Genomic DNA, 25,257 nt, shown 5'->3' with positions numbered 1-25,257 from the left:
AGAAATTCTTCCTTATGTCCAGCCTGAAACGGTCTTGCAGGAGTTTGTGACCGTTCGACCTCGTCATCCCTTGGGGCGCTCTGGTGAACAAACGTTACCCCGGATCATTGTTGCTATTGATATTACTGGTTTTTTTCCAAATATTTCTCTGCCATTAAGTATCTGTGTTTGAGATTTGTTTTTTCCTAGAAGTATTGGACTGGAATTTTCCAGTTTCAATCTCATTTTATTTCTTCCACGTTTCTAACTTCTTCTGGTTCATTTGTGCTTCATTGTCCTCGCTGGTGTTTTAAACATCTAATCGATGAATGTTCTCAGCAAATGTAGTTTATATGCAACTTAACCAGATCTTTAATTTAAATGAAGTAGGCCCAGGTCCAATACCACATTGCCTGAAAGACCCTCACTAGATGTTTCACCCTGTTGAACGTGATACATTTCTGTTTGTCCCTGCCATTTGTTTTAGATTGCCAGTTGTGACAGCTGCTATCTAAGGCCACTAACATGCAGTCCCAGTTTGGGAGGTCATGCTAAATACTAGGGAGTTGTTTATCCTCACTTACACACGGACAAGTCAAGGCGAGTTTTCTTGTGGTCAAACTGTAATGCCGTTTCTTAAATGACAGTCCGTACTTTAATTCTGAATATTTACATCTGAAATCTTGAGGACTGTCGATACCTTCTCTAGAAGGGGGGTATCATTTTGGCTCTGCATCTAGAAAAAGTTAGTTTAATCACCCTCTAGTGAAATACTTTCTGGAGGAGTCTGAATATATCCCTCTACTGAAGTACCATCAGTAGGTTAATGAAGCTCTTGTTAGCCCCCTTGGAAGACGGTACTTTTCTCCGTGTAATAAGAGAAAGTTCTTTATTGCAATAACACCGATTTTTAAGGCTAGCTATCATTTCTTTACAGCCTTCCACAAGAATAAAGTGATCCTTTGGCATCACTCAAAATGTCTTTCTAAAGTAATGACTGACTACCACATTTATCAGATCAGAAAACATGCTGCCAATAGTCTTCCCTAGACCACATTTCCATCAAAATGAAATTAAATTATGTATATCAGAAGACAATAAGGCATTTGCTTTGTAGTGGAAAGAGGTTAAAAGAATGCAGACAATAAACCTAAACCCCCTCGCTGCACATGGGCTTTGCCAGCAAAGAAAAACAAAAATGAACGTTTTCCCCAAGTGGCAGCAATCATTTAAATGATTCCCAAAACACTTTGCACAGACTTGCTGTTCTGTTGCTCATGTGCCTCCTAGCAGCTGGAAGGCATGAGGGCAGGAGAGCTACCCAGGGCTTATTTTGTCCATGCTGCACCTCTGCAACCAGTGAAGCTCATCAGCTTGTGTTGGGCAGCCTAAACCAGGCAAACTGAGGAGAACAAAGACCCCGACTGCCTTGAAAAGGGCACTCACTGAAGCCAGGAGAAAGACAGTTTGTTTGGGGCTATTCAGGGGAACAGACTAAAATGCAGGCACATCTTGGGCTGTTTAAAGAAGGTAGGCCCTCGTGGCTTCTAGCAGGGGAATGGCAAGGCCTTAAGCAAGATGGATTGGATGCATGTGTAAACTTTTCTTTCACTTTTCTTTTTTGCTTTGCTTCTGCTCTTAAAATTAAACACCAGTTTGATTTTAAGAAGGCTCAGTGGTCATTGTATTCACCCCCGGTCACCAATCCTGAGGGGAAGAATTGCATGTACCAAACCTATTTGGACCTGCTCAAGCATAGCTGATACAGTCAGCTATGACAGTCCGTACTTTACAGCCTTCCACAAGAATAAAGCAATCCTTTGGCGTCACTCAAAATTTCTTTCTAAAATAATGACAGCAGGTGCTGCAGCTCAACACCCAGTTTTGAACTGGAGAGTTGCACAATTATATCCTAGAAAAGGCACGAGGGCTGACACCTATTCGGGATCCTTAGGGTCAGAGGGGCAGTCAAGCTTGTAGCCATGCCATTTGCACCTAATGTATGTACACGAGTGGCATTAAGTATCAAAAGTAGGTTGTGTAACTCATGAAAGAGCACTTGTTGGTTTTCCGTGGTGTGATACTTAGTTCTCTTGCAGCCCAGGTTTCCTACCGATGTCTGTGTTCATGCACAGTGGTGAGTTCCTTCTAAAGAAGAAACTTACAAACTTGTCTGTTTTCTGTAGATCATTTTCCTACCTGGCGACACATTTCTAATAGAATCCTGTTGGTGGGCTTTCCTGTAATGAAGATTAGGAAACTAATCTGCATTTACCTGAAAAATGACCATAATCTAAATCCTGCATAATTTAGAAACTTGCTTTTTAGAGGCTTTTTTATTAAGTTACGTACCATGCTGCTGGGTATCCAGGTTGTAGCCATGTTGGTCTAGAGGCAAAAGCAATTAGGACTTGTGGTAGAGGTGATATCTTTTATTAGACCGACTAGATTTTTGCAAAAAGACTTTTTTTTTTTGCAAAAATCTAGTTCATCTGATAGAAGATATTGCCTCTACCACAAGTCCTTACCATGCTGTTGGGCCTTTAAGAAACATCAAAATATAACAAGTACCTATTATAGTTTTTGTGCCAAATATTCTTGGTATTGAAAATCTAACTTTGTTAGTTTGTCTTTTTCCTTCAGTGGAAGTTTGTTTGAGGTCTTTTTCTACTACTTCGTCCAATTTTACAAAGTGAAGATAGGGCATCTAGCATTTAACTTGTGAAAAAATGTTTCATAGTCTGATAGAGCTTACCCTTAGGACATTTCCAATAGCAGTGAAAACTTTAAACATATATTAAGTTTCAAGGGTTAATTCATACAGAAGCCAGATTTTTAAAAAAAATACATCGTTTCAGTTTCATGGGTCAGCCAGCAGTAGGTCCCCTCCCATCTCACCAGTTAGTATATTAAAGAAGCTTGTTGTAAATAGATCTTGTCCATTTGATACTGCAACATGAAAGATGGAGCATAGAAACTATTAGTGACCCAGTGCTGTCGCTATTAAAACTTGCTTGACTTTAAAAGACGTTTCAAGGGAGCCTTTCCCAAGGACTGTACTGAATGCTTAGTAGCGCTGTTTATTCTGTAGTTTGCAACTAAGGTTGTGGAAAGTTTTCTTATCTTGACATTTAAGGGCAAGAGGTCTGTCTTCAAAGAGAGCACCCCATAACAAAGGGGAGGGAAAGGAGCAGGAGCAGTGGAGCTCAGCACCAGGATCTTAAATCTTTCACTCGTGCTGGAAAGAAAAATAGGAGGGGGTGGTTGAATACAAGCAGAAAAGATGGGAATAAAAAAATGACGCAGTTAATGAAGCGTGGGGTGTGAAAATTTCAGTCATCTTTAAACCTCCGATTTTTCCCTGCCCATAGGTTTGAAATGTTTAATGACTACAATATACAGTTCACACTGGGATTGTCCCCGCAAAAGTGAAATGTTTACTGCTATCTTAAGAGAATGTGTCATTAAGGTAGGTTTGCATTATTGATTGAAAGAAAAAGCATTAAAAACCCTTGTTATTCCCACCTTACACAAAGACTTTGTTGCTGGCACTGGTTTCTGAACAGGAACTGGATTAAGCTTCATACCATTGTGTACAGTAACTGTATTGGAAGAGGTGTGCGGGGACACGAACTCGCTTTGAACCCTCTTGTCTTAAGCAGGTGATCAGAGCATTATTGTTAGGGTCTGTTGTTAGTGATATGCCTCTGGGTTCAAGAAGAGTTCAGCCAAGAATCCCACATCACAGTGAAACCTGCCCTTGAACCAAAGTTTACTGGTAAAAAGTATTGTGGCAACTGCCTTGAGGGTTTAGCATTTATAATGAGCCAGATCTGTGACATTTGTGACCAAACAGAATTGAAGAAATGACCCAGTGAAGCTGTCCTGGTCATTAGTGACGTTGTCTATCTTTGTCTAAATAGCTTTTAGAGGTGGCATCCGTGGAAAGTTAATACAATGCTTATGTTTTTAGAAGCCAGATAGTTTGTTACCTCTGTTGACATTCAACAATTTGGAGCGACTGAACAATAATCATTAAAAAGCAGCAACTAAAATAGGTTAGTTCGCTGATCTTTAATGTGTCGCTGTACATCCTATCGTGTAGGCCTGATACCTTCCATCTGAAAAGTTTTCCAGTCAGTTTTGAAGAAAGCCACGGAACCCCTTATCACTAATGTGCTAGGGCACATTACTTTAACCAGTATACCACCCTTATTGTGTTGACTCTTCATCATTAAAATAACATAGAAAGGAGTTTTTCAGTAACATTTCAAAATAAATGTTCATATGGAGAAAAGATGGTCCATTGTTATCATAACTGATGCTTAGATGTCTCCCATCTGTATAGTTGAGTCCGGTTTACACTTAGGGGGATCTGAGCTTCTTGTCTGCCAAATATGAAAACAATAAACAGATTGGTAGGGAGTTGAAATCAGTATTCCAGACCAGTGAGAAGTAAACTCTTTTGTCCTTGTAGTTTATATGGTGAGCTTAAATATTCAGAGTCACAAGTATGTATGGAATGATCACGTCTGATTAATCAGTGTAGCCAGTTCAACTGCTGTAACTTTTGGGTGTGGACTCATATCAGATTAAAACTATTATATTTTGGTTTAGCTGGTGCACCTGTTAAACTTACTAACCCCACTGTAAGCCAACTTTAGACTGTTTTCCATGTACAAGTTAAACTGGTTTTACTAAATCACATTTGAATCATACCTTTAAACTAGTACTTTTGCTATATACCAGGCCTAACAACATTGATACCCATGTTTGATAACAAGGATAGTTCACGTTTGTACTGTAACCAGTACTCCTAGATCTGTACCATTTAAAATGAAACTTATGTTGCATGGCAGAGAAGATTTTTCGGAGATGTTTTAGTATAATGCAAAACAAGCTGCAGCCTTACAATGTTAGAAACAAGCCATTAGCTGTAGAGTTAGAAATTGTGTATTTCCGGAGTTAGATGGCCAAAGTCCACATGAAAGCCTTTGAAAAGTAATAGATACGTAGAAAATGTCCAGGGACATGTAATAAATATGGAGTCACAAATAGAAAACATTGATTCCATTTAGGCATGCCTCTTGTGAGGTCAGTTATGAAAATGGGGTGGTATTCATCCCTTTCTGTGTCTATAATCTAGAAAAAAACAGTGAGATGGAGCTAAAGTTGACAGTATATTTTGATTAATTTATGGTTTTAAAAAGCTATCAGAATGCTGTAACTATCTTTCTTTTTGTATGTATTTCTTTATCTACAAGGGACTAAAAATAATGAGGGAGGATTCCTCTAAAGTAGCATTTCTCAACCTATGGGTCATGATCCAGAAGTGGGTGGCAAGAATATATGAAAGGGTTGTGAACAACTTTTAAAAATGGATTCTCCTTTAAAGGAGAAAAATGTGGGAAATGGTAGGTTTCCCCGTGTAGATTGGAAGAGTTCCAGCCTGCGAGGGGCTGCTTGGGGCTGGGGGGAGCGGGAGGAGGGCGATCAGGCCGAGGGTGCCGCAGGCATGTGCACACACGCAGATGCATGTGGCAACCGGGCGGCGTGAAGATCAGTTCCTGCACTGCCCTGCTCCCCTGTGGGGTGGGGTGGGGGACCACGGTGGCGGGATAGAGCTGTGGCCTGGCGCGTGAGCACCTGGCAGCAGGAGAAGGTGATGGCAGTGCAGCCCCCTCCCGTGCTGCTGGCGGCATGGCTGGTGTAGGGGTTTCGGGAAATGGCAGCAGCCATGAATCTCGCTGTCCCTCTTTTGCCTCCCCGCACCAAGTCCCGTCCACTGGGCCCTGGAGGCTACTCCTGCCTGTGCTGGCCCAGCCAGACTGCAGCCCCCATGCCCCCTGTGGGTGCACGTGTCCCCCCCCATGCCCAACTCCCCCTAAACATACATCCACCCCTACCCCACACATACTGGGGGCAGGGGGCAGTGGATCAGGAGTTGAGGGATGGGGGCCTGTGATCTGGGAATGAGCTGTACTGGCGGGGCTTGGGGACTGTTTTCTACTTAAACTATTTACTGGGCCAGGACTGGCCATCGGTGTTTACAAATGGGTCCTGGTACAAAAAAGGTTGAGAACCGCTGCTCTGCAGGGTATGGAATGGAAAAGCTATACATACTCACGCATTACCATCAGCAGAGTAAACGCAAACCATATAGAAAGGTTGGCTTGGAGACACGCTGACGACAAAGTAAACTCAAAGCTGACAGGGATCACATAATAAAGTATTCACAATTTCCATTCACAAATCTACTTATTATTTAAAATTAGGCTGAAGCAGCTTAGCATATACAGTCCCAAAATGAACAAAAGCTTTATTCAAAACAGACCTCTCTATAGCAATGTACCAAGAAAACCCATCAGACTGCATTAAAGGAGGCAGACTCAGTCCTCAGAACTGAAGCATTTAATGTCTATTCAGTGGGTTGGTTTTTGGTTTGTGTTTTTCGGGGGGGAAGGGTTATAACTTTTGGCCATGCTTTTAGTGTTTTCATTTTATTAAAACAGGTAAAAAGATTAAACTGATGTAAATGCAATAAAAATACATTTTATTTATAAATAAAAGCTATCCACCACTTGCCAATGCAGTGGTTTTATTACCTAGTGTCCAGAAATGTACTGTTTCTGTGCCAAAGGGTTTGAGTCTGGTGCAGTAGATCTAGGGTAGCTTTCTTGGAAGTTAGCTCTGCTAGCTCTCTCTTATAATGATTAAAGACAAGAAAAGGTTAAACACAATATGCAGGTAATTTTAAATTATGTGTAGCAGATCTAGAAATTATAGGCCATGTTGAGAAATAAGTAAGAGGGTGCCCATTTGTGGGAAACAGAGAGGGAGAGACGCAGACAAACAAGCATAAACAGCAACACGTTTCCATGTTAGTCATGGAAAGAGATAGTAATATTTCTATTTGTTTTAGACTTTTGGGTTGGTTTTCTACATGCGTCCTTTGGTTTGTGCATTTGGAACGGTGTCTTTCACTCTTCTTTCCATCCGTTCCCAGTCTGAGTTGTTTTGCTCCTCAGCGTCATAAAAGATTCTCAACCCCCTTCACTTGATCTTCTTTTATCAGAAAGTTTCTTTTGGTCCAGCAACAAGAAAGCTTTTACTTGCGAGAGCATCCACACATGCTTTTCCTTTTTTCTTCCCCCCGCTCTGTGAGGAGAAGACGTTTGTTAGCACATGTACAAAACCATGCACTCTTATCCCCCACCAAATATATTGAAACACTGTGCTGACATTTTAGCCTTTCTGTGCAGTGGATGTTGAAAGTTTAAAACCGCGATCCGCTATCCATAGAATTTAGTGGCGTGTATTTTAATAACCTGATTTTATTTGTCACATACTTGTCCCCGAAGTGTTGGGCTTTGCTGTTTTGTTTTTAGCATCAAATTTGAAATATTTTAAAGGGTGGGGTTTTTCTTTATCTGTCCTGTTAATCAGAAAAATCATACTGAATAAATAATACGGGAACTTCCCAGTGCCACGTGTCATCCTCAAGAAGACCTTTTTTTCTGATGGGGGTTGCAAAACAATGAGAAAAAAAATGCTGACCTTTCTTCAGTTGAACATCTCTCCAAGATCCCTTAGCCTAGAAATTCCCAATGTCTCTCCTTTGTTCTCTTCCTGGGTTTGTTTTCTTCGCCGGCAGAAAGAGGGCCGAGTTACTGTGAGGCTTAAAATGCCAGTGCTATTGATGGGTATAAACCGGGGATGGGCAAATTTATTTTGGCTGGAGGGACACGCAATGAGTTCTGGTTTCCTCCTGCTCCCTCTGCCTTCCCCTCCCTGGAGCCAGCCCCATCCACAGCACGGTGGAAGGAGCCCCAGGCAGGCACCGGCATCAACTGTGGCCTCAGCCGACAGGTTCCAGGTGGCAATCGGGGCATCCACCCGGGTCTGCAGCTGGTGGAAGCAGGCTCACCCACTCACCTAGCGGGGGGGAAACAGCCCTGCCCACCTGGCACCATGCGGTGGCTGGAGCTGGAGCTGTGGGCTGTGTTTTGCCCACCTCGCTATCAACTTGCCTAATACAACACGATCACTATTTGACACGAAGCACATGTGGAAGCAAGAGCTTTGTTTGAAATGTAATAAAGCAGAAACGTGGTGTAACGTGGAGCAAGGGGGAGCAATGTGTAGAATGACAACGCATTTGGAGGAGTGGAAGACTTGCCCCCTTTTGTATGATCGCGGAGCAGCGCTCCATGGTCTTGAAGTGAGGAACTTTTGAAGAAGACAAGATGAGACAATGCATGGCAGGTGAAATGGAAATGAGAAGGCACAGAAGGAAGTGAAGGCAGTGCAGGGGAGCCTGAACAAGTGAACACATTGAAAGGGGACATAAGGCAACAGAGGGGAACCAGCGTGTGTCACTGCGGGGGTGTGGGTGTAAAGCCTCAGGAGGAAGATGGAGTATTTATAGGGAGGAGAATGGGAAAAGGTGCTTTGGAGCTTAAAGAAGACATGGAAGCTTATGGGATGGGATAGGATGGGAAACTATTTAGGTTTATTCAACACCTAACACATTTGGACCCAAATCTCTCTAGCAGCTTTTGGCCTCTAGTGTAGTATAAGTAACAACAAAGGATTTTATGGCTGTTGGGAATTGGCTGGTCCTTTCTTATATCAGCTGTTTGTTTTCAGCATATATAAGAACTGGCAGGGGCTTTTTAGCTGCATCTTCCTTGAAGTAAAATGCAGTGCTCGCCAGGAGTCCATTGAACTAAACTTTCAAACTTAATTTAAAAACTGAATCTTAATGAGACTTTTGTCCTCATTGTGGAGTTGGGGTGAACGGGGTAGGTGCAGACTAAGAGAGCCTACTACGGTCCTGCCTTTTGAATCAGCTTCCCAAGCATCTCCTCCTTCGACAGGCACATCAAGTACTATTATGTTACAAGTACTGTTTTCTGCAAAGCAAAGAATAAAGATCACCACATCATTGTTCCTGGAGATCCTCCACAATTTTAAATCGGTCATTTTTAGACCCATTAAAATATGCTGTTGGCCCGGTGACAGCGTTTGCACTGCAGAGATTTTCTGTTCAGTTGTAAAAAGCAGAGCCGCGTTTTAAAGACTATTCCTCCTAATTAGCACGCTATGCTGCATTCGTTCACATCCATCTGTGTTCAATAATGCAGATTTGGTTAAAGGTAAATGGCAGTTTGGCAAGGCATGACGCTAAATTACTGGTTAGCCCGTTCCTCAGTTACGGGACAGAGAATTTTCCTTTTGTCATTAACGGCAGGTTTGGGTTTGTTTTATGTTCAGTACTGGTCCAGAGTCTGTATATGGGAGCCCAGGGCCTGCTGGGATAGGGTTTTACACTTGTGCTGTCCTTTTGCCCTTCCACTGAACTCTTTTCATTTCAGTCATGAGCAAACAGTCAGTGCCTGAACTAACAACCCTGCAATCCTCCAAAGCACGCCTCGCTTACAGTACCAAACAAAGGGAGGCCCGCGTGGGCCGGCCCAGGCCAAGGAATGCAGCTTCGGGGTTCTGCTCCATAAATTTAACCAGCACGACAAAAAGGAGATAATATGAGCCTTCGTGATGATCTGAAAGGGGGAGGTTTGTGTCCCATTGATTGCGGTCTGGCCCATTGCCAGGCCCCGAGCCTGACCGACAGTTGAACCATATCGTTAAGGCGTGTAATACAGCTCGAGTCTTGTACAGCAGCCAATGAGTACATATCCAGAGGGCAAAAGTTTATAAAGAGTTGAGGCTGTCCTATTTAACCCTCTCACACTTCATGTAATATATACTGCTGCCATTCAGAAATAGTCACGTTGCTATTAAAAATGTAAACTGTCAACTTCTTTTTGGTTTTTTGGGTTTTTTTTACTTTAAAAGAAATACATATGTGTGTGATTTCTAATGCACAGCGGATTTATAAAGTGATCTGAGGAAAGTATGTAAAGCCGATGCTCAAAAAGACCTCCGCTTTTTTTCAATACTTCTTTATCCAAAGTAACTTTGTCTGAAAGCTTTTGTTTGTAGATGTTTCCTGTTTCCTGGGTTATTGTATGTGCTATTTCATACAGATGGAATTGTTTTTTTACCCTGATGTCACCTCATCTACCATAAGTGCTGGTATTTTTTATAAGTAAACTTTCCACCTAATATTGCTGTTCACGTGTGATTGGGGGGGTGGGGGGCCCGCCATATTCCACTGGTTGATTGAAGTTGTCCTGTGCAACTTTAACTTCAAAAACTACTTTGTTAGCAGCTTCACTCCTTTTTTTTTCTTCATCTGGCTCCAAGTTCTGTGTAGTGCTTATTGCTGTATTACCTGTACAAAATATATTAAAGTACATAAGTGTTGAACCAAGTATGCAAATAGACTTTCTCAAGGACAAAACCTTTTAATGGCATTAGTTTAGTACATAGCCTTGTAAGCTGAGGCAGTTGGTCGGCTTGCCTTCTCAAAATGCCCACCGTATGATGCAGTACAACAGGTTTTTTTTTCATTAGATGCAATTAATTTTCACTTTACCAAGTAGGAAATGCTGAGTTGTTGATTGTGACTACTCTATAAATGATCATACTAATGCTCCATCCAGTCCAGTGTCCTGCCTCTGACAGTAGTATGGAAAGCTTCAAGAGGGAGAGTTGCAATATTCCTACAATATGGCTAATTGCAAAATAGCATGCCATGAATTCAGATTTCTTCTGACCTCAGCTTGTCAGCTTGGGCCTTTTTACATGTGGTGAAATGTGGAGCTGGGCGTTTTTAATTAGCAAGCCGCGCTAATTAAAAGCACCTGCGCATCGCGTGCATCAGTGTCGCTGCACATCCCGGTGCTGAAAAAATGGCAATGGGGTACTTTGAACATGTTTTATTTCAAAGCGCCCCACTGCCATTTTTTCAGCGCAGAGACGCGCAGCGGCACTGATGCACGTGCCGTGGAAAGCTGCTGGAGTGCATCCATTTCTGGGCTTCAGCAGACTCGATTAATTGAGTCTACTCCGCACCGGATTTGTCGGAGCAGGCTCCGCATGTGTGTAAGAAAAGAACCCCTTGTGCCCTGAAGCATAACAGCTTTATAACTCCTGAGATTTTTACCTTTGCTACAATACAGCTACTCCTATACAAAGACACGCCTAATCCTTTTTTGAACTTCAGAGTTAGAAATAACGCCTTAAACAGCATACAAGATGATAAGACTTATCTGACATGCGTGACTCCACATATTAGAGGGCAAATGCAGCTTTCAAAATCTGGGAAAGGTCAGTTTTCTTGGGCAGCACAAAATAATGTAGCATGTGAGTGAATTAATTGATCACAGTCCACCTAACAAAAAAAAAAAAAAAAAAGGGGGTACAAAAGTGGGTGCAAGTTTTTTAGGGCATATTAGGTAGACAAAAAACCCTAATGAAGTGGTCTCAGTTTTCCAGGTATAAGAACAGTTGGGAAAAGAGAAATTCAGAGCTTATGGTGAGGCAATATAATATTTTTCACTTATTTATTAATAAGCCTTTTAATACTAAATCTGTTAAAATGGTATAAAGCTAAGTTATAATAATATTATAGGGACTAAGTAATCAAACAGGAGGTGTGTGTGCGTGCATGAATGGAGTCTGCATGATAGTGCAAATGCATCTAGGCAGTTAAACACTTTCATCCAATGTGATGATGATGAAAAAGTAAACTAATGCCTTGTGGTGCTTGTCATCTGTATATGCACTTGTGTGGACAGACCTCTTGCTTTCCTATTATGACCCCTTAGGGTCTACCTTTAAATTAATGAAGGCAGATGAAAACTGGATTCCTTCCAGCCCTAAACTTCTGTGAATCTGTGGATTCACATCCACCCGTCATTCAAAGCCTTGGAAGATTTTTGCACATAGTGTACACTTAAGCACACTGGACTCTCTTCCAATCTGATCTGAGACTGAAAAAAAATAGTGGAATAAGTACATCTTTGAGGAGCTGGCAGGAGTAAACACCATGATAAATTGCTGTTTCCCCAGCATGCTACAGCTCTCTGAAAAGCATATTAGGTCAAAGAAAGGTCTTCTGCATCTGAGCTGGTAGATCCCTCAAATGAGGAGTGATTTGACTGCAAGTGGGAGGTTTTAGCCTTTTATTTGCATGTTTTTGCCTGAACCCAGCATATTGGGAGCACGTTTAACAAGTAGAATATATTCCATGCATTTGCTGGAATAAACAGTGCTTATGAACTTCCTTAGATGTGTGGTCAGCAGGGAGCTGTCTGGCTCATGTGATTTTACACATTTCTTCGGTTAGCTCAGATATCTGAATGCCAGATTCAACACTTGGACTGGGTGTCCATTTGTAACGCACCTTTCAGGCATATGTGTCCCTGAACTGGTAAATGAGTTAGGTTATAGAGCCGTGCCAACTCTCTAATTTTAGACTGTGGGTGTTCAAAAGTCCTCTTTCTATATCTTGTTGGGGGTTGCAGGCTTTAAGCCCAAAATTGAACAGGAAGCAGCTGTAACTACCCTATAAAAGCTTACCACCCTCTGTCAAACCAGTCACAGTCCAACTAGGGGCTATTAATGAGTGTAAGGTTGCCCAATTCACTAAATATTTATTCTTTTATTCTCTACAAAACAGAACGCCATTACACAGAAAACACTTCTTCCCATCTTTTTAGGGTGATTATTAGAACAGAAAGCATGAATGACCATTTGACACAGGGCTGTGATATTTCGTCACTCTTGCAGAAATAGTAATAGGGGAAATGGGGTTACAGATAGTGGAAACAAATGCAACATATAAGCTGAAAAGAGCTATGTCAAAGGTAGAAGTGTACTGTTTGGTGTTCCTTTTACCCAAGAGAAGTATTTTATCTTTAAGATACATAGTGTTGCTATGCTATATGTAATGTAAAGCTTGCTACAATACTTCAGCTCTGCAGTGTCTTAGGATAAATTGTAACTACGTAAAGGTGTTTCTAGCTTTTAAGTCTTTCTGTCCACCATCAATTTAGGTTCCTCACTGTGTGCTACTTCCTTCCAATGCAGATCTGTATCTCCATTTTAAATACCGCGAAAATAAGGTGCATGGAGATGGAGTGGCTTGTTAGAGATGGAGTCAACTTCATTGCAACTTCTAGTCTTGAGCTCAGGCTGCAAAGCTGCATGTCTTGGGGTAAAGTTACAGGCTGCACTTAGACTATATTACGTCTGTGAAATGTTAAGCGGTGTTAAACTTGGAACGTGCTGTGAGCAGTCGCATGTCAAGGGTTCTTGTCCACACGGCTCTGAGCCACCAGTTGAACTGGGCCACCTGTAATAAACTAATCAGAGTAGACACATCCCACTTGCCTCTTAATAAAACCTCTTTGCACATGTCTACTCGGCCTAGTCTTAAACCCTCTTCTACCCCAATGCTGAGGAGTAAGATCTTGATGACTTCCCAGCTGACAAACTAATGCACAAATCAGATGCATGTCTCAAAGGAGACTTCAAGCCAACAGCTCCTCTGCACTCCCTCTAATAATAACTACCAGGCCAGACCAATTCTTTGCTGCCAAAACCCAATTGCAAGCCAGTGTCACAAAGATATCGGTGTTAAGCAGTATGTTCCAGCTTAACAGCCTAGTCCCTGTAACTCAGTAACATGGTACCTTACTAGTGCTGGTATAGTTAAAGATGCTGTCAATATTTCCATTGCAAACCCTGTTTTTCAGGTTTATATAAAATACATCTGTAAAAGTCTGCTCCAGGCATACAAAGTTTCAGCCTGGGAACAATTCATTTTCTCCCCCTCCTTCTTTAAATACTTACAAAACAACTTCAGTTTAAACAAAGGAAAATTTGGCAGGTAATCAGCCCATGAAACAATTCAAACACCACTTGTATGTTGAAGAGAATGTTAAATTTGTTGATCTTTTTAACTTTGGAAAGAGTCTGGTGCACATAAATCTACTTTTTCTGAAGCAGTTTTATTGCATTTAAGAGATGGAGAAAAGACTGTCTGTGATGGTAAAAGACGTGCCAGAGAGGTATGGTCATAAAGCATTTTTTTCTCGGAAGAAAGTTTTTGAAAATCTTATGTTCATATTAAGAAGGGCACAGATTGCAATTAGTGATATTAGAGAAGGTCATGTTCAAGTTGCTCCCCTACTGCTGTGGTAGGGAAAGTAGTAGTGGGGGGCGAGGAGCCAGACCCATGCCCCTTGCTTTCCTGCCTGCTTCCCCCAACTCTCTGCCCACCCGCTCCCCTTACCTTCTGCTGCAGCTCTACTCTTTTGGGGCAGTTAGCAGTGCTTCAGCCCAGGCTCGCCAGGTAGAAGTGGCAGCAGCTCCCACCAGCCAGGCTGGGAAAGGACTAGAGAGACCAGATCAGAGCAGAAGGTAAGGGGGTGAGGGATGCAGAGGGTGGAGGGGCAGGCTGTAGTTTCACTCCCACACCTTACCACCTCCCCTTCGCTCCCCCTCGCCGCATGTCCCCTGCCCACCAAATGAGCCTTTGTAAGCCAGGGCAGGCAGCAGCTTGGCTCCAGCGTCAGCCCTGATGCTGGAGCCAAAGGCAGAGCTGAGCTGCTGCCTGCCCCAGGCTGGTACCCAAATCCAAGACAAGGCTCCCACTGCCCACCATGCGGATGGGGGAGGGAGAAGTGGGGGGGGGGAATCTCATCTTGCATTTGAGTAAATAGCAGTATGTAAATGCTCTCATTTGCGTTCGGTTTGACAAAACTGAACTTTATTTTCAAGCGTTTTTACACGTAGGACAGCTCTGTTTGTTTCTTCTTAAAGCAAACCGTTTATTTTCCAGCCTGCTTGTTTGTTTTAAGGTTAATAAGCTCAAATCGGTTTTGGGTATACCTGGAGGACAGTATTGTACTAACCCTACCAAAGAATGTTTAATGAACTTTGCTGCAGCAAACTTTGCCTAAAATAAGTATGTGGAGCTTCTCTTGGTTTCAGTTACTATTGCACTATCTGTGGCCAGATTTTGCTCTCATGTTATGTTAATAGCATGTGGGTGAACATAGGTTTGTAAAAGGAATAGAGGGAGAAATTACAATTTGGAGAAAAATACTTGCAAATATTGACTTTGGGTCCCGTATCTAGTTTTCCTTTGCAGCTATTTAAACACGCAGTCAACTATGCAGACTAGTTTTTCATCTAGATTCTTAAATGGCCTTCCACAGCGTAACGTTTGAGTTCCTCCTACACTAGCTGAGGAACTGATGTATTTGATCACTTTTTCTTTCTTTCCTTCTTTCTTAGTTTAAACCCTTTTGGCAGGATCCCAGGAATACTGTGGCCTGTTCGGTAAAAGCCAGCAAATTGCTGCCATGGCAGTAGCGTGAGCTTTTCAGTTTTTAAATGTGTCTATGGCAAATAGAAATAATATTCTCAAGTGTTGAGCTTTGTCTGAACAGTGAAGCACTGTGCTGTGTGCCGCAACCTTCTTGACACTATTCCCAATCTCTTTGTGTCTTCATTCAGCGGCACTGTTCCCCGCTGTGACTAGTAGACATGAGGGCATTTCTGTCTTGTATTGCCTTTGTGTGCTTATTAAAAAAGAATCAGCAAATCTGTTGAGTGCATGTTTAATGTAACACAGATGTGGGCACACCACTGTTCATTCTGCTTTACAAATTTTCAGCTTTTTGTATTTCATCAGTGTTGCTTATTATTTACAGAACGTAACTCGAGACGGCAGAACAAATTGTAGATTAAAAAAAAAAAGAAGAAATCAAGTCGTGTGGAATGCTGTTAGCTGTCCAGACCAAACAAACCAGTTTGCCAGTGGCTGATGGACTAAGACAATCAGTGCAATTCATGCTAACACTAGTGGCGCTTAATTAAAAGTCAGCTGACCTTATTACCAAGAGGAGAATTATATTTTATCCCCAGGTTGAACATCTTAATACCTACCAAGGAGCAAGGAAGATCAGTAAACACATCCTCAGAGTAGAGATATTATACTCTTGAACTTATGCCATCCAAAAAAAAAAATGCAGCTAAAAAAGTTGCCAGGAGTCTTTCAGAAACAGGATGTGATACTTTTCTCCTGTTTCTCTGGCCTGCTTCTGAAAATCAGCTTGCTCCGATCTGATTTCCTTAGAACAGCTTGGATTAAAAGGATCTATTCTCCCCACTTCTCGCAACAGTCCCATTTGCCACTCTTCAAATTCCTGCACTCATTTCTGCTGCTGAAGTATTAGAAAATGATCCATAGATTCATCGATTGTAAAGGCCAGAAGGGACCTCGGCAGATCATCGGGTCCAGCCCCCTGCACTGCACCGAGCAGGAAAGACAGCTGGGGGGAGGGTGACCCCAGCAAGGTGGGGCATGAGCTGTACAAGTGTACTAGGGAGATTATGAAATATAAAAAATAGTATTTATTGTCATTGCTTCTTCCAGGTTGAGTGGATTGCGGCTACTTTATTCATTTCCTTTTCCCGAATGCTAAATGGAAATATTTCATTGGACAGGTCATTATTGCCCTATTGCTGAAATGGGTCCCTGTTCAAACCTGCTACTGTATTATCATTTTTAAAAGTTTGCTGCTACAGTATCTAGATACTAGCTAGTAGGGGCTTTCCAGGAGTAATCAGATTTATTTATTTTTTCTCCTATATGTGGCATCTTCAGGTGTCTTTTCTTTTTTCCTCTGAGGCATGTGAGAAACAAAAATGGGACTTTCCAGTGACATCTAAAGCTAGCAAGGATTAGGATACTGATTCCCTTTGGGACCATGTTCCTTTAAACATTTAGTTATCTTAAAGACCTTTTTACTTGGTATTGCTTAGTAGCATCATAATGAAACTCAGCGCTGCTTTGTTCATCTCATACAGCTTGATCCAGAGGTCTAAAAGCACCCTGTAATTAAACCTCATCAGTGCACCTGGGATAAGAAGGAATTATTATTCCTGTTTTTTACCGAAGGGAAATCAGAGGGGTAGAAATTACATGATAGGATCAGGATCACAGTGTTGGCCAGCAGCAAAGCTTGAAAAAGAACCTAGGATTTCTCCTCCTGTTTTTTAACTGCTTCCCCATGGGTCTTTCCTCTTACTTTTACGTTGTCTCAGCTTTCCACATGCAGGATACATGGCAACTAGGCTTTTTAGGCTGTTCTGCAGAAAACTGAATAATTTCAATGATTTCGGCTGTGAACTTTACGTGTTCACTTTAGTGCTAAAGTTGCCCTCATTCAAATGAATGCTAACAATGAAATAGCTTCATTGTTTCACTTCAACCTTATTTCATTTTGTAAATGAATTAATCTCTCTTTACACATTTAGGAAACTAAATGTTTGCCTCTATAATAGATGAGTCCCATATCATGTGGTTCTAAGACGCCGCCAATCACTTTTAACGTTTATATTGTGATTTTAGTAAAAATGCATAGGAGCTGAAAGTGTTAAAGTTTTTCATCTGGGAAGATGATTCCTCACATGGCAAAATCAAAAGCTGTGTAGCATCAGGGCAGTCAAGGCTGAACATCAGTATTTCAATGTTGCTGGTGGAGTCTCTTGGTCTTGATTTTAAATTTTGCAATTGAAAGTCGTTGGAAGAAGGAGGAAGGTTGCAAAGACTTTGCAAGGAAGATAAGAAAACAAGCCCAGTTAGATAAACAGTTTGTCCCTCTCTTGTAGCTTGTATTCAGCAAATTGGTGTGCCTTGTAAAGTTGTAAATGGTTGCTGTAACTGGATGAGGGAGTACAGATGGAGATCCTGGGCTGCTGAGATTGCAGAGTAATAGTGCATGGGGAGAAGGAAAACTCTCCCAAGTTAATGGCTCTTAAGATTTAATCGATGTGCAGAGATTTGTTTTAACCTTTTATTTATTTAAGTTCTTTGATTACAGACTAGCTTGCTTCCCTGGGTTTTCCACCTGCCTGGAAACGGGAGCTTGCAAGAATTTAGATAAATGGATTAAAGAGGTTTCTAGTTTTACCTCTTAGTACCTGACTGTCCTTGGCTGAAATGCTATTTTATAATTTTTACGCTTCGGTGGATAACCCATCCCAGCACCCCTACCACCATGGCAGTGGGAGTAGTTTCCTTTTCTCCAGTTTAAGGAAGCACTCTGCTAGGCACCATTTATGTAGGGGTTTCTAAACAGCACAGACACATAGCAGAGAAGCACTTCTCAGTAGTGCAGTGCTGTATATCAGGTTTGTAGTCAGCTTCTAATACCAAATGGGATGGTATTGCTACCTAGTTCAGAGACAAAATTGGAAAATGTCTAATGTAGGCACAGTCACACCCTCAGACACTGGAGGTATTTCAGGTTACTTTGCTTTATGTTAAGTCAGCTAATTCCCATCAATCTGCCTATTCTTTCATTGTTTGCATTAATATGTCTTTTATTGCAAAAGCATGCTTAAGCAAAAATAGTAGCCTTTTGTCTTTTTGCCACACATCCTGGGTACAGGTGCTCTGTTACAACAGTTCTTGGTCCCCTCAAAATGCCAAAGTCGCTTAACCACACTTTTCCCAAAATGTTACCTTTGTGGGCACTTCTAGTTTAATTTACTTACTTGGGGACATGTAATAAGTGAAGCCAATAGTGTGCAGGCTTTGGAAAGATTTCTAATGCAGTTACTTTTTACAATATCTAGAGGAAACAACCGTCTCTGCACTATCCCATAGTTTCCTCTCAGATCTTGTCAGGATTTGGCTGGAGTCCTCTGGATCAGAGATCTCCGCCTCCTGCCCATAGCTTCTCTGTATCGAGGAATCGTTCTCATCGCTATCCCCACAGTACAGGCAGTCCTTGATTTAAGACATTTTGAGTTGCAATGAACAGCACTTACGACATTTATAAATTGACACCCTGTTTTGACTTTCTGGTGTCAGTTTTGACTTTACAATGCTTGATCTGACATGACATCATGCCAGCAAACAAGTTCGCTGTGTTGCCCATCTTCCTGGAGAGCATCTGTCCAAACTTCCTTAAACACTTTCTTTAAGAAAGCAGATGAGACTCCAGAAGAACCTGCAGCCCAGACTCATGAGAAGACTCCAGCTAATAGGGCTGTGCAAGGCTTCGGTCCCTGATTCAGTTCGGCAGAGATTCAGCCCGGTTCAGTGGCTGAATCTCCGAATCGAATCAAGAGACCCTTTAATCTCTCTGAATTGAATCAGAACTCTCCAAATCAATTCGGAAAGATTCGGCGATTTGGACATAGACACAGCCGTAAATGTTTTTTCTACATACCTCGAGGTACCAGGCGGCTCGTGAATGCTGAGATGCTGGGGTGGTTGGAGCGTCCCACAGGAGTGTGGGGGGCTCCCCAGCACACTCGGGGAAGTGGACCAGAAGCACTTCTGGTGACTGATGCCCCTGGGTCTGAGGGGGGCACCTGGGGTCCCCCATGGCTGATTGCCGAGCCGGGGGAGCATGGGGGGTGCCCCATGCTCCCCAGCGGACCCAGAAGTGGACCAGAAGTACTTCTGGTCTACTTCCCGGTTTGCTGCCGAGCATATGGGGGGGAGGAAGGGAGGCCGTGCACTCCTGTGTGGGACACGCTATCTGCCCCAGCATTGCAGCATTCACAAGCTGTGCTGGTACCTCAAGGTGTATAGAAAAAACTTTTAAAGCTTGTGTCTATGGACAAATCAGCATCAAATCTTCAGATTCGGATTCGGCCGAATCAAATCGGGGACAGTGATCTGCATTGCCAAGTCAAATCACTGTCCCCAATTTGGGCCGAATCCAAATCGAATACAGCACATTTCGCACGCCCCTACCAGCCAAGAACCCTTCCAGAAGTCAACCGAGAGTCCTGCAAAAAGTCTAGCAAAGTAACCTCAAAGAAGTCTTTCCAAATCAATATGACTGGTATTTACCATATAAATCCATTAATGTAGCTATTTTACTTATTACTCATATAACTGATTGAGTAGAACATTCTGGGTTATTTTTGGTGAAAACAGAGTATCGGGCTTTGCTTCAGGAACCGATCTCCCATTTATAACATTGTTCCTATGGGAAAATCGGTTCCGAGTTGCAACATTTTGACTTAAGACGTGGTTTCCAGGAATCAATTGTGTCATAAGTCCAAGGACTGCCTGTACTCTCTTCCACCATAGGCTGTTTCCACAGTCAAAAGCGACTTCTCCTGTTTAAAGATTTTCCACTCTCCACTCACCTCCCTGCAGATGCATTTGGGCCCCATCTATACTCATCTGCTTCTGCCTCCTGCCAGAGCTTCTGGCGGCAGACAGCAGTCACCGCTGCCAAGCTGCAAGAGCGCATGCGTGTCCATGCATTTCTGACGGTTTTGTGGAACTTCAGGCAGCAGCTGTGTTCCAAAGCAAGAAATGCACCCTGGGAAAGCACCAGCTGCCGAACAGATGGCAGCGGCTGACAGAAGGCAGAGGAGTGCCCACGTGTGCTTGTTGGCAGAAGCCTTGCTCCAGTCTGCAGGGGGGGTTTAAGTGTTGGCAGAAAAAAGGACTCTGCCATCACAGAAGTGGTTCGGTGGAGAGCGTGATCAAAGTTTGAGCAAAGCCCTGGAGTATTACCAAGAAAACTGTTACATGGATTGGGCCATGGTTTAATTGGTTTTCTACTTAATGACCTGACAAAGAATGTCTTGCATTTGAAAGCTTGTCTAACTGTATCCCAAGTATGCAGTCTGTCCAGTATAAGCGATCACCCTAAGAGTCCTTTCCTCTTGCATAATTTCTGGACCGTCAGGGTTATAGCATTACTCTAACACAACTTTTTTCACCCAAGTCATCTTCCCTAGCATACCCATTGTTCAGCAAGAAGACTGTCATTAACAGTGATGACTTTTTTTTGTTTCCTCTGTAGCGTCTTCCATTCAGAAGCAGTGATAGATGTCTCTCCAGACATGAGACTCACTATATATTGAAGTATTTGATGATCTAACAACCTAATAAAGTTAATTCTTAAATTGTTTATCACATGTGGAAGTACAGATTTGCTAACTTTTGGTGATTCACCATAAACTCTGATTCCTCCAAATACATCCCTGATGCAGAATAAAGCAGCAGTAATCTAAATGCCAAGTGAATTTGTACAAGACAAGAATTTTTGTGGGTGATTTCTTTTATTAGACCAACTGCATGGTTGGGGATACCCGAAAGCTTGTCTAAGTCTGTCCCAGAAGGGTATACCCTTTAGACTAACTAAATAAGATATATAGCATAAGCATAGGCTTTTGTGAACTCAAGACTGGGGGGTGGGGAGAGTTGGTGAATTGGGGACAGAGTTGCTGAAGGGGAAAGGTACTAAAGAAACAACAAGACTCCAGAGAAAACATCTGCAGAAGGCAAGTACTCTTGTCTGCTATTGCCAAGCAGCTTAAAAACCTCATTGCGATGTGGGATTTTTCCTTTCAGATCAAAAAGACAAAAGCAGTTCATTCTGCAGGGCCTGTAGAAAGCATTAAGAGCAGACAGAGTGGACTAATCAGAAATACGCCATTTGGTTCTAAATAACCTCTTGAAGAATTAGAATAACCCGAAAGAGATACCTGAAGAGCATGCAGCATACCCAAAGTGGTGCTATTTGAAAGAGGCAGAGAGTAAAGCAGAACTGGGTATCCTATGCAGCACCATTCAATCCAATTCAAATTACTTTGATTTCAATTTGAGACCTGCCTGCAGTGGAGAATTGGAAAAAGTGGATCCACCTGCATATTTGCTAAACCACCTCCAGATATAATACAGGTTTCCCTCACTTCATGCAGGTTCTGTATGTGCAAATTCGCTCTTATGCGATGACCTTTTTTATATATATATAAAAAAAAAATTCATTATATGTAAGGTAAATTCACTCTGATGCAATCGGTGTGGTGGAAGACCACAGTCAGCTGCTTTGTGCGGTGCATTGTGGGAATGACACGCGCCAGAATATAATCTTTTATGTGTATCTGTGCTCCTCGCTCATTGTCTGCGGCACGTGTTTCTGTAGTTGTCCTCCCCATTATGATAGTGCACTGTGCTTCTGTGTACTGGCTTCTTTTGGTGAGTACAAAAATTGTCTTGTAAAAGTGGTAGAAATGGGTCTGGGCGTCAGTACAGTCGAGGTCTTGAAATGTATTCCTATTTGTTACATTGTAAAGTGGGTTCCCTTGATGCGAATTTGAGTTATGTGCTGTTTTCCAGGAGCGCATGTACAGCTTAAAGCAAGGGAAACCTGTATTGCAGTTTAAAAATAGAGCAGGTGCCAATAAAAGCCTAATTTAGCAGCTTTTCTATGTCAAAAATACACCGTATCTATACAGTGACTTAATATATTGAGTGAATTAATGCAATTGAGTTTTGTGTGCTTGTGTTGTATGTAGGACACAAGCTGAGAGAGTGAGGAAGCCACGCTGCTGTAGAAATCCCCAAGGGCTCCTGCCACGGTATTCAGAAAGCCAAGCAGAAGGACAAGAGCAGCTCTTCAAGCTGACAGACAACATCCAAGATGAGTTGTGAGTACTGTTCCAGCAACTGTAGTGTTTACAACACACCCATTACATGCATTTTTTGTGTCCTTGTCCCTTCTCTCCCCCATCCCACCCACATTTCATCTTTTTCTTTCTTTTGTTTTCCTGGAGGATGGAATGGGTGCTTGGCAACTTTCACCATTGCCTCCCTTTGAAGTGTCTCCGTGTAATATACTAACGTTGCATCAGGTCATCTCTCAGAAGCGGCAAAACTGGACACAGTGCTCCAGATGTGGCTTCATACCCATGCCAAATAGAGAAGAATGATCACTTCCCTTGATCTGTTGGGAACACTGCAACCCAGTATGCCATCAAGCTTCTTCGCAACAAGGACACACTGTTAGCTCATATTCAGCTTATTGTCCTTTGTAACCACCATGTCATTTTCTGCTAAGACAGTCCATCCCCAGCCTGCACTGGTGCTTGGGATTATTTCAGTCTAAGTGCAGGTCTTTGCACTTCTCCTTATCGAGCCTCATGAGGTTTCTTTTGATCTAATCCTCCAATTTCTCTACTATTCCTCATGGCTTGGTGTCATCTATAAACTTGCTGAGGGTGCATTTTGTCCCATCTTCCAGGTCATTAATGAAGATATTGAACAAAACCGGCCCCAGGACTCGCCCCTGGGGCATTCCACTTGATACTGGCTGCCAACTAGACATCAAACCGTTGACTACTACCCTTTGAGCCCAATGCTCCTGCCAGTTTTCTCTTCACCTTGCAGTCCATTCATCCAATCTGTACTTCCTTATCTTGCTTGCGAGAGTGCTGTGGGAGACTGTATCAAAAGCCTTGCTAAAATCAAGGTGCAACATATCCAGTGGTTTCCTCGCATCCACAGAGCCAGTCATCTTGAAGGCAATCCGGTTGGTCAGGCATGACTTGCCCCTGGTGAATCCATGCTGACTGCTCCTAATCACCGTCTTCTCCAAGTGCTTAGATTTTGTTTTTATATGTATTTTTTTCCTTTTGAGAAAAGGAAATTATACAGAAATTATAGTACTGGGCATCTGGCTTTGAGCCTTATTCTGTCTAATTTTGGGTATTCCCTGCCCTTCCATATCCTTCTCTTCCTTTCTCCTCATTATTTTTTAAACTCAGAGGCATAATAGATATGGCATCTGCTCCACAAGCATTATAATTGCATCTGCACTTATTGGATGCAGACTAGTGAGGGTTGCATCCTTGGCGGGAAGTAGGGAATTTTGAGTGTACTTGGGTGCTTGCATTCAAGGTTACATTGTACATATTAAAGTATAAATACTACAATGGAGAATCTCCAGAGTCTTCGGAGCATTGTTACCACACTCAGAAATAGACCTGACCATTTTAGGCTGGACATAAGAAAAACTTTCTTTACTGTCCAAGCCCCCAGGACCTGGAATAGACTCCCTCCAGATGTGGTACAGGCACCTACCTACTCTGGACTCATCCAGGAAACGCTTGGGTGCTTGTCTTGCTGGGGTCCTTCGACCCTGACTTCCTGCCCCTGTGGCAGGAGGCTGGACTTGATGATCCTAGAGGTCCTTTCCAGCCATAACATCTATGACATCTATTAAACTGTGCTTATTTTTTAAATGAATCAAAATAATCCTGAAAAATGTGTTTTATTAGAACTACCAGTCCTGAAATTTGACTCAAACACATGAGAAAATTGTGGTATAGGCAGCATTGAAGATCTTGCTGTATGTGTGGGCTTTTTGTGGGTTTTTTTTTTTTTTAAAGAATTTTTTCACGTTCCAAGTCAAATCAGCCAAATCAAGTCCAAATCCATGAGTCAGTCCAGAACTGTAAGTGGCCCTACAACCAGCAAATATCCTCCACCCCCACCAGGGACTTCAGATATTTCCAGCGTCTTTTGGTCAGCATCCTATGTGCAGACACAAGCCCAGAGGCCCCCAAGTTTCGCCTGCCCTCGGCCATACGGCCACAGGAGCAAGCTAGGGAGGAGCCTCCCATTTCCATAAAATGGGCTTTAAGCCCCAGCATCTCAGCGGGTGCTAAACCACGCCAGAAGAACAGTTATCCTGGAGAGGGCTTGAGGAAAACTACCTTCATGGACCCAGATACACAGTGTTTCTCCTGCCAGGTGGGTATGTGTGTAACAAAGGACTGGTAAATAGCATTTTTAAATGTCTTGAGGAGGCAACCACCCAGCTGCACAGGGATGCAGCCAGGCACCCAAGGCACAGGGGCAGTGAGTTCCAGTTGCCAGCATGCCGCTGATGCAGTTGTACTATAGCACTGCTATAGCACTGCAGTTGTACTATACCCCTAGTTATACCACTGCAACCACCAACTGGATTTAGCATGAGGTTCAGACCATGCAAGGAAGAACATAGGTGAAATGTCCAAAAAAAATCTGTTCCAACAGACAAAGCCCATTTGTTGGACTGAAGTTAAGAACGGGGTCTTCAAGCTGCTTTCGTCCCTCCTCGGACTCTGCCACTGGGGACAGGGAGAACGTGCAGTTCAGCGCAGTTGTGTCTGCAGTCCCCCAGAGGAGAGGATCTGGCACGGGAGAGTAGCTTGAATTTGCTGCCGGAGCTTCAAGGGAGCGTGGTAGTGGAGACTCCCAGAGGAGGTGCAGGTTCAGGCCCCATCCGTCTCTATTACCCAGGCATTCGGGGCTGTGTTAGCAAACTAGGGGCAGAGGTTTTGGTAATGTGGCTGCTGCACTCTGGCCCCCTCCATCCCCTCTTTCCACACTGGGCAGATTTCCCTTGTCAGGAGATCACAATCTGGCTTCTGCTAAGGGAAAAACTGAGCCTGGACAGCTGAATTTTTTTTGTATAGATTTTCCAGCTGAGACTTTCATACGTAACGCTTAGTTTGTACCACCCAAATGAGTATATCATTGGTGGAGGG

General features: G+C 42.7%; 1 protein-coding gene across 7 annotated transcripts in view; it reads left to right on the top strand.

Moving 5' to 3' along the window:
• The window catches only part of VPS13D (vacuolar protein sorting 13 homolog D), a 183,906-nt gene that overhangs the window by 148,725 nt on the left and 9,924 nt on the right, over positions 1–25,257 (top strand). For all 7 annotated transcript variants that reach the window (XM_019541549.1, XM_019541552.1, XM_019541550.1 and 4 more), the window contains one exon: positions 22,243–22,374. In XM_019541549.1, the coding sequence (XP_019397094.1) occupies positions 22,243–22,374 (132 nt within the window). The remainder of the gene's footprint in view (positions 1–22,242; positions 22,375–25,257) is intronic.

This window comes from Crocodylus porosus, unplaced genomic scaffold (assembly GCF_001723895.1).
Source record: "Crocodylus porosus isolate Cpor-Errol unplaced genomic scaffold, CroPor_comp1, whole genome shotgun sequence".
Taxonomy (NCBI): Eukaryota; Metazoa; Chordata; order Crocodylia; family Crocodylidae; genus Crocodylus; species Crocodylus porosus.
Note: the sequence above shows the minus strand (reverse complement) of the source record. Positions and strands in the feature narration are given on the sequence as shown.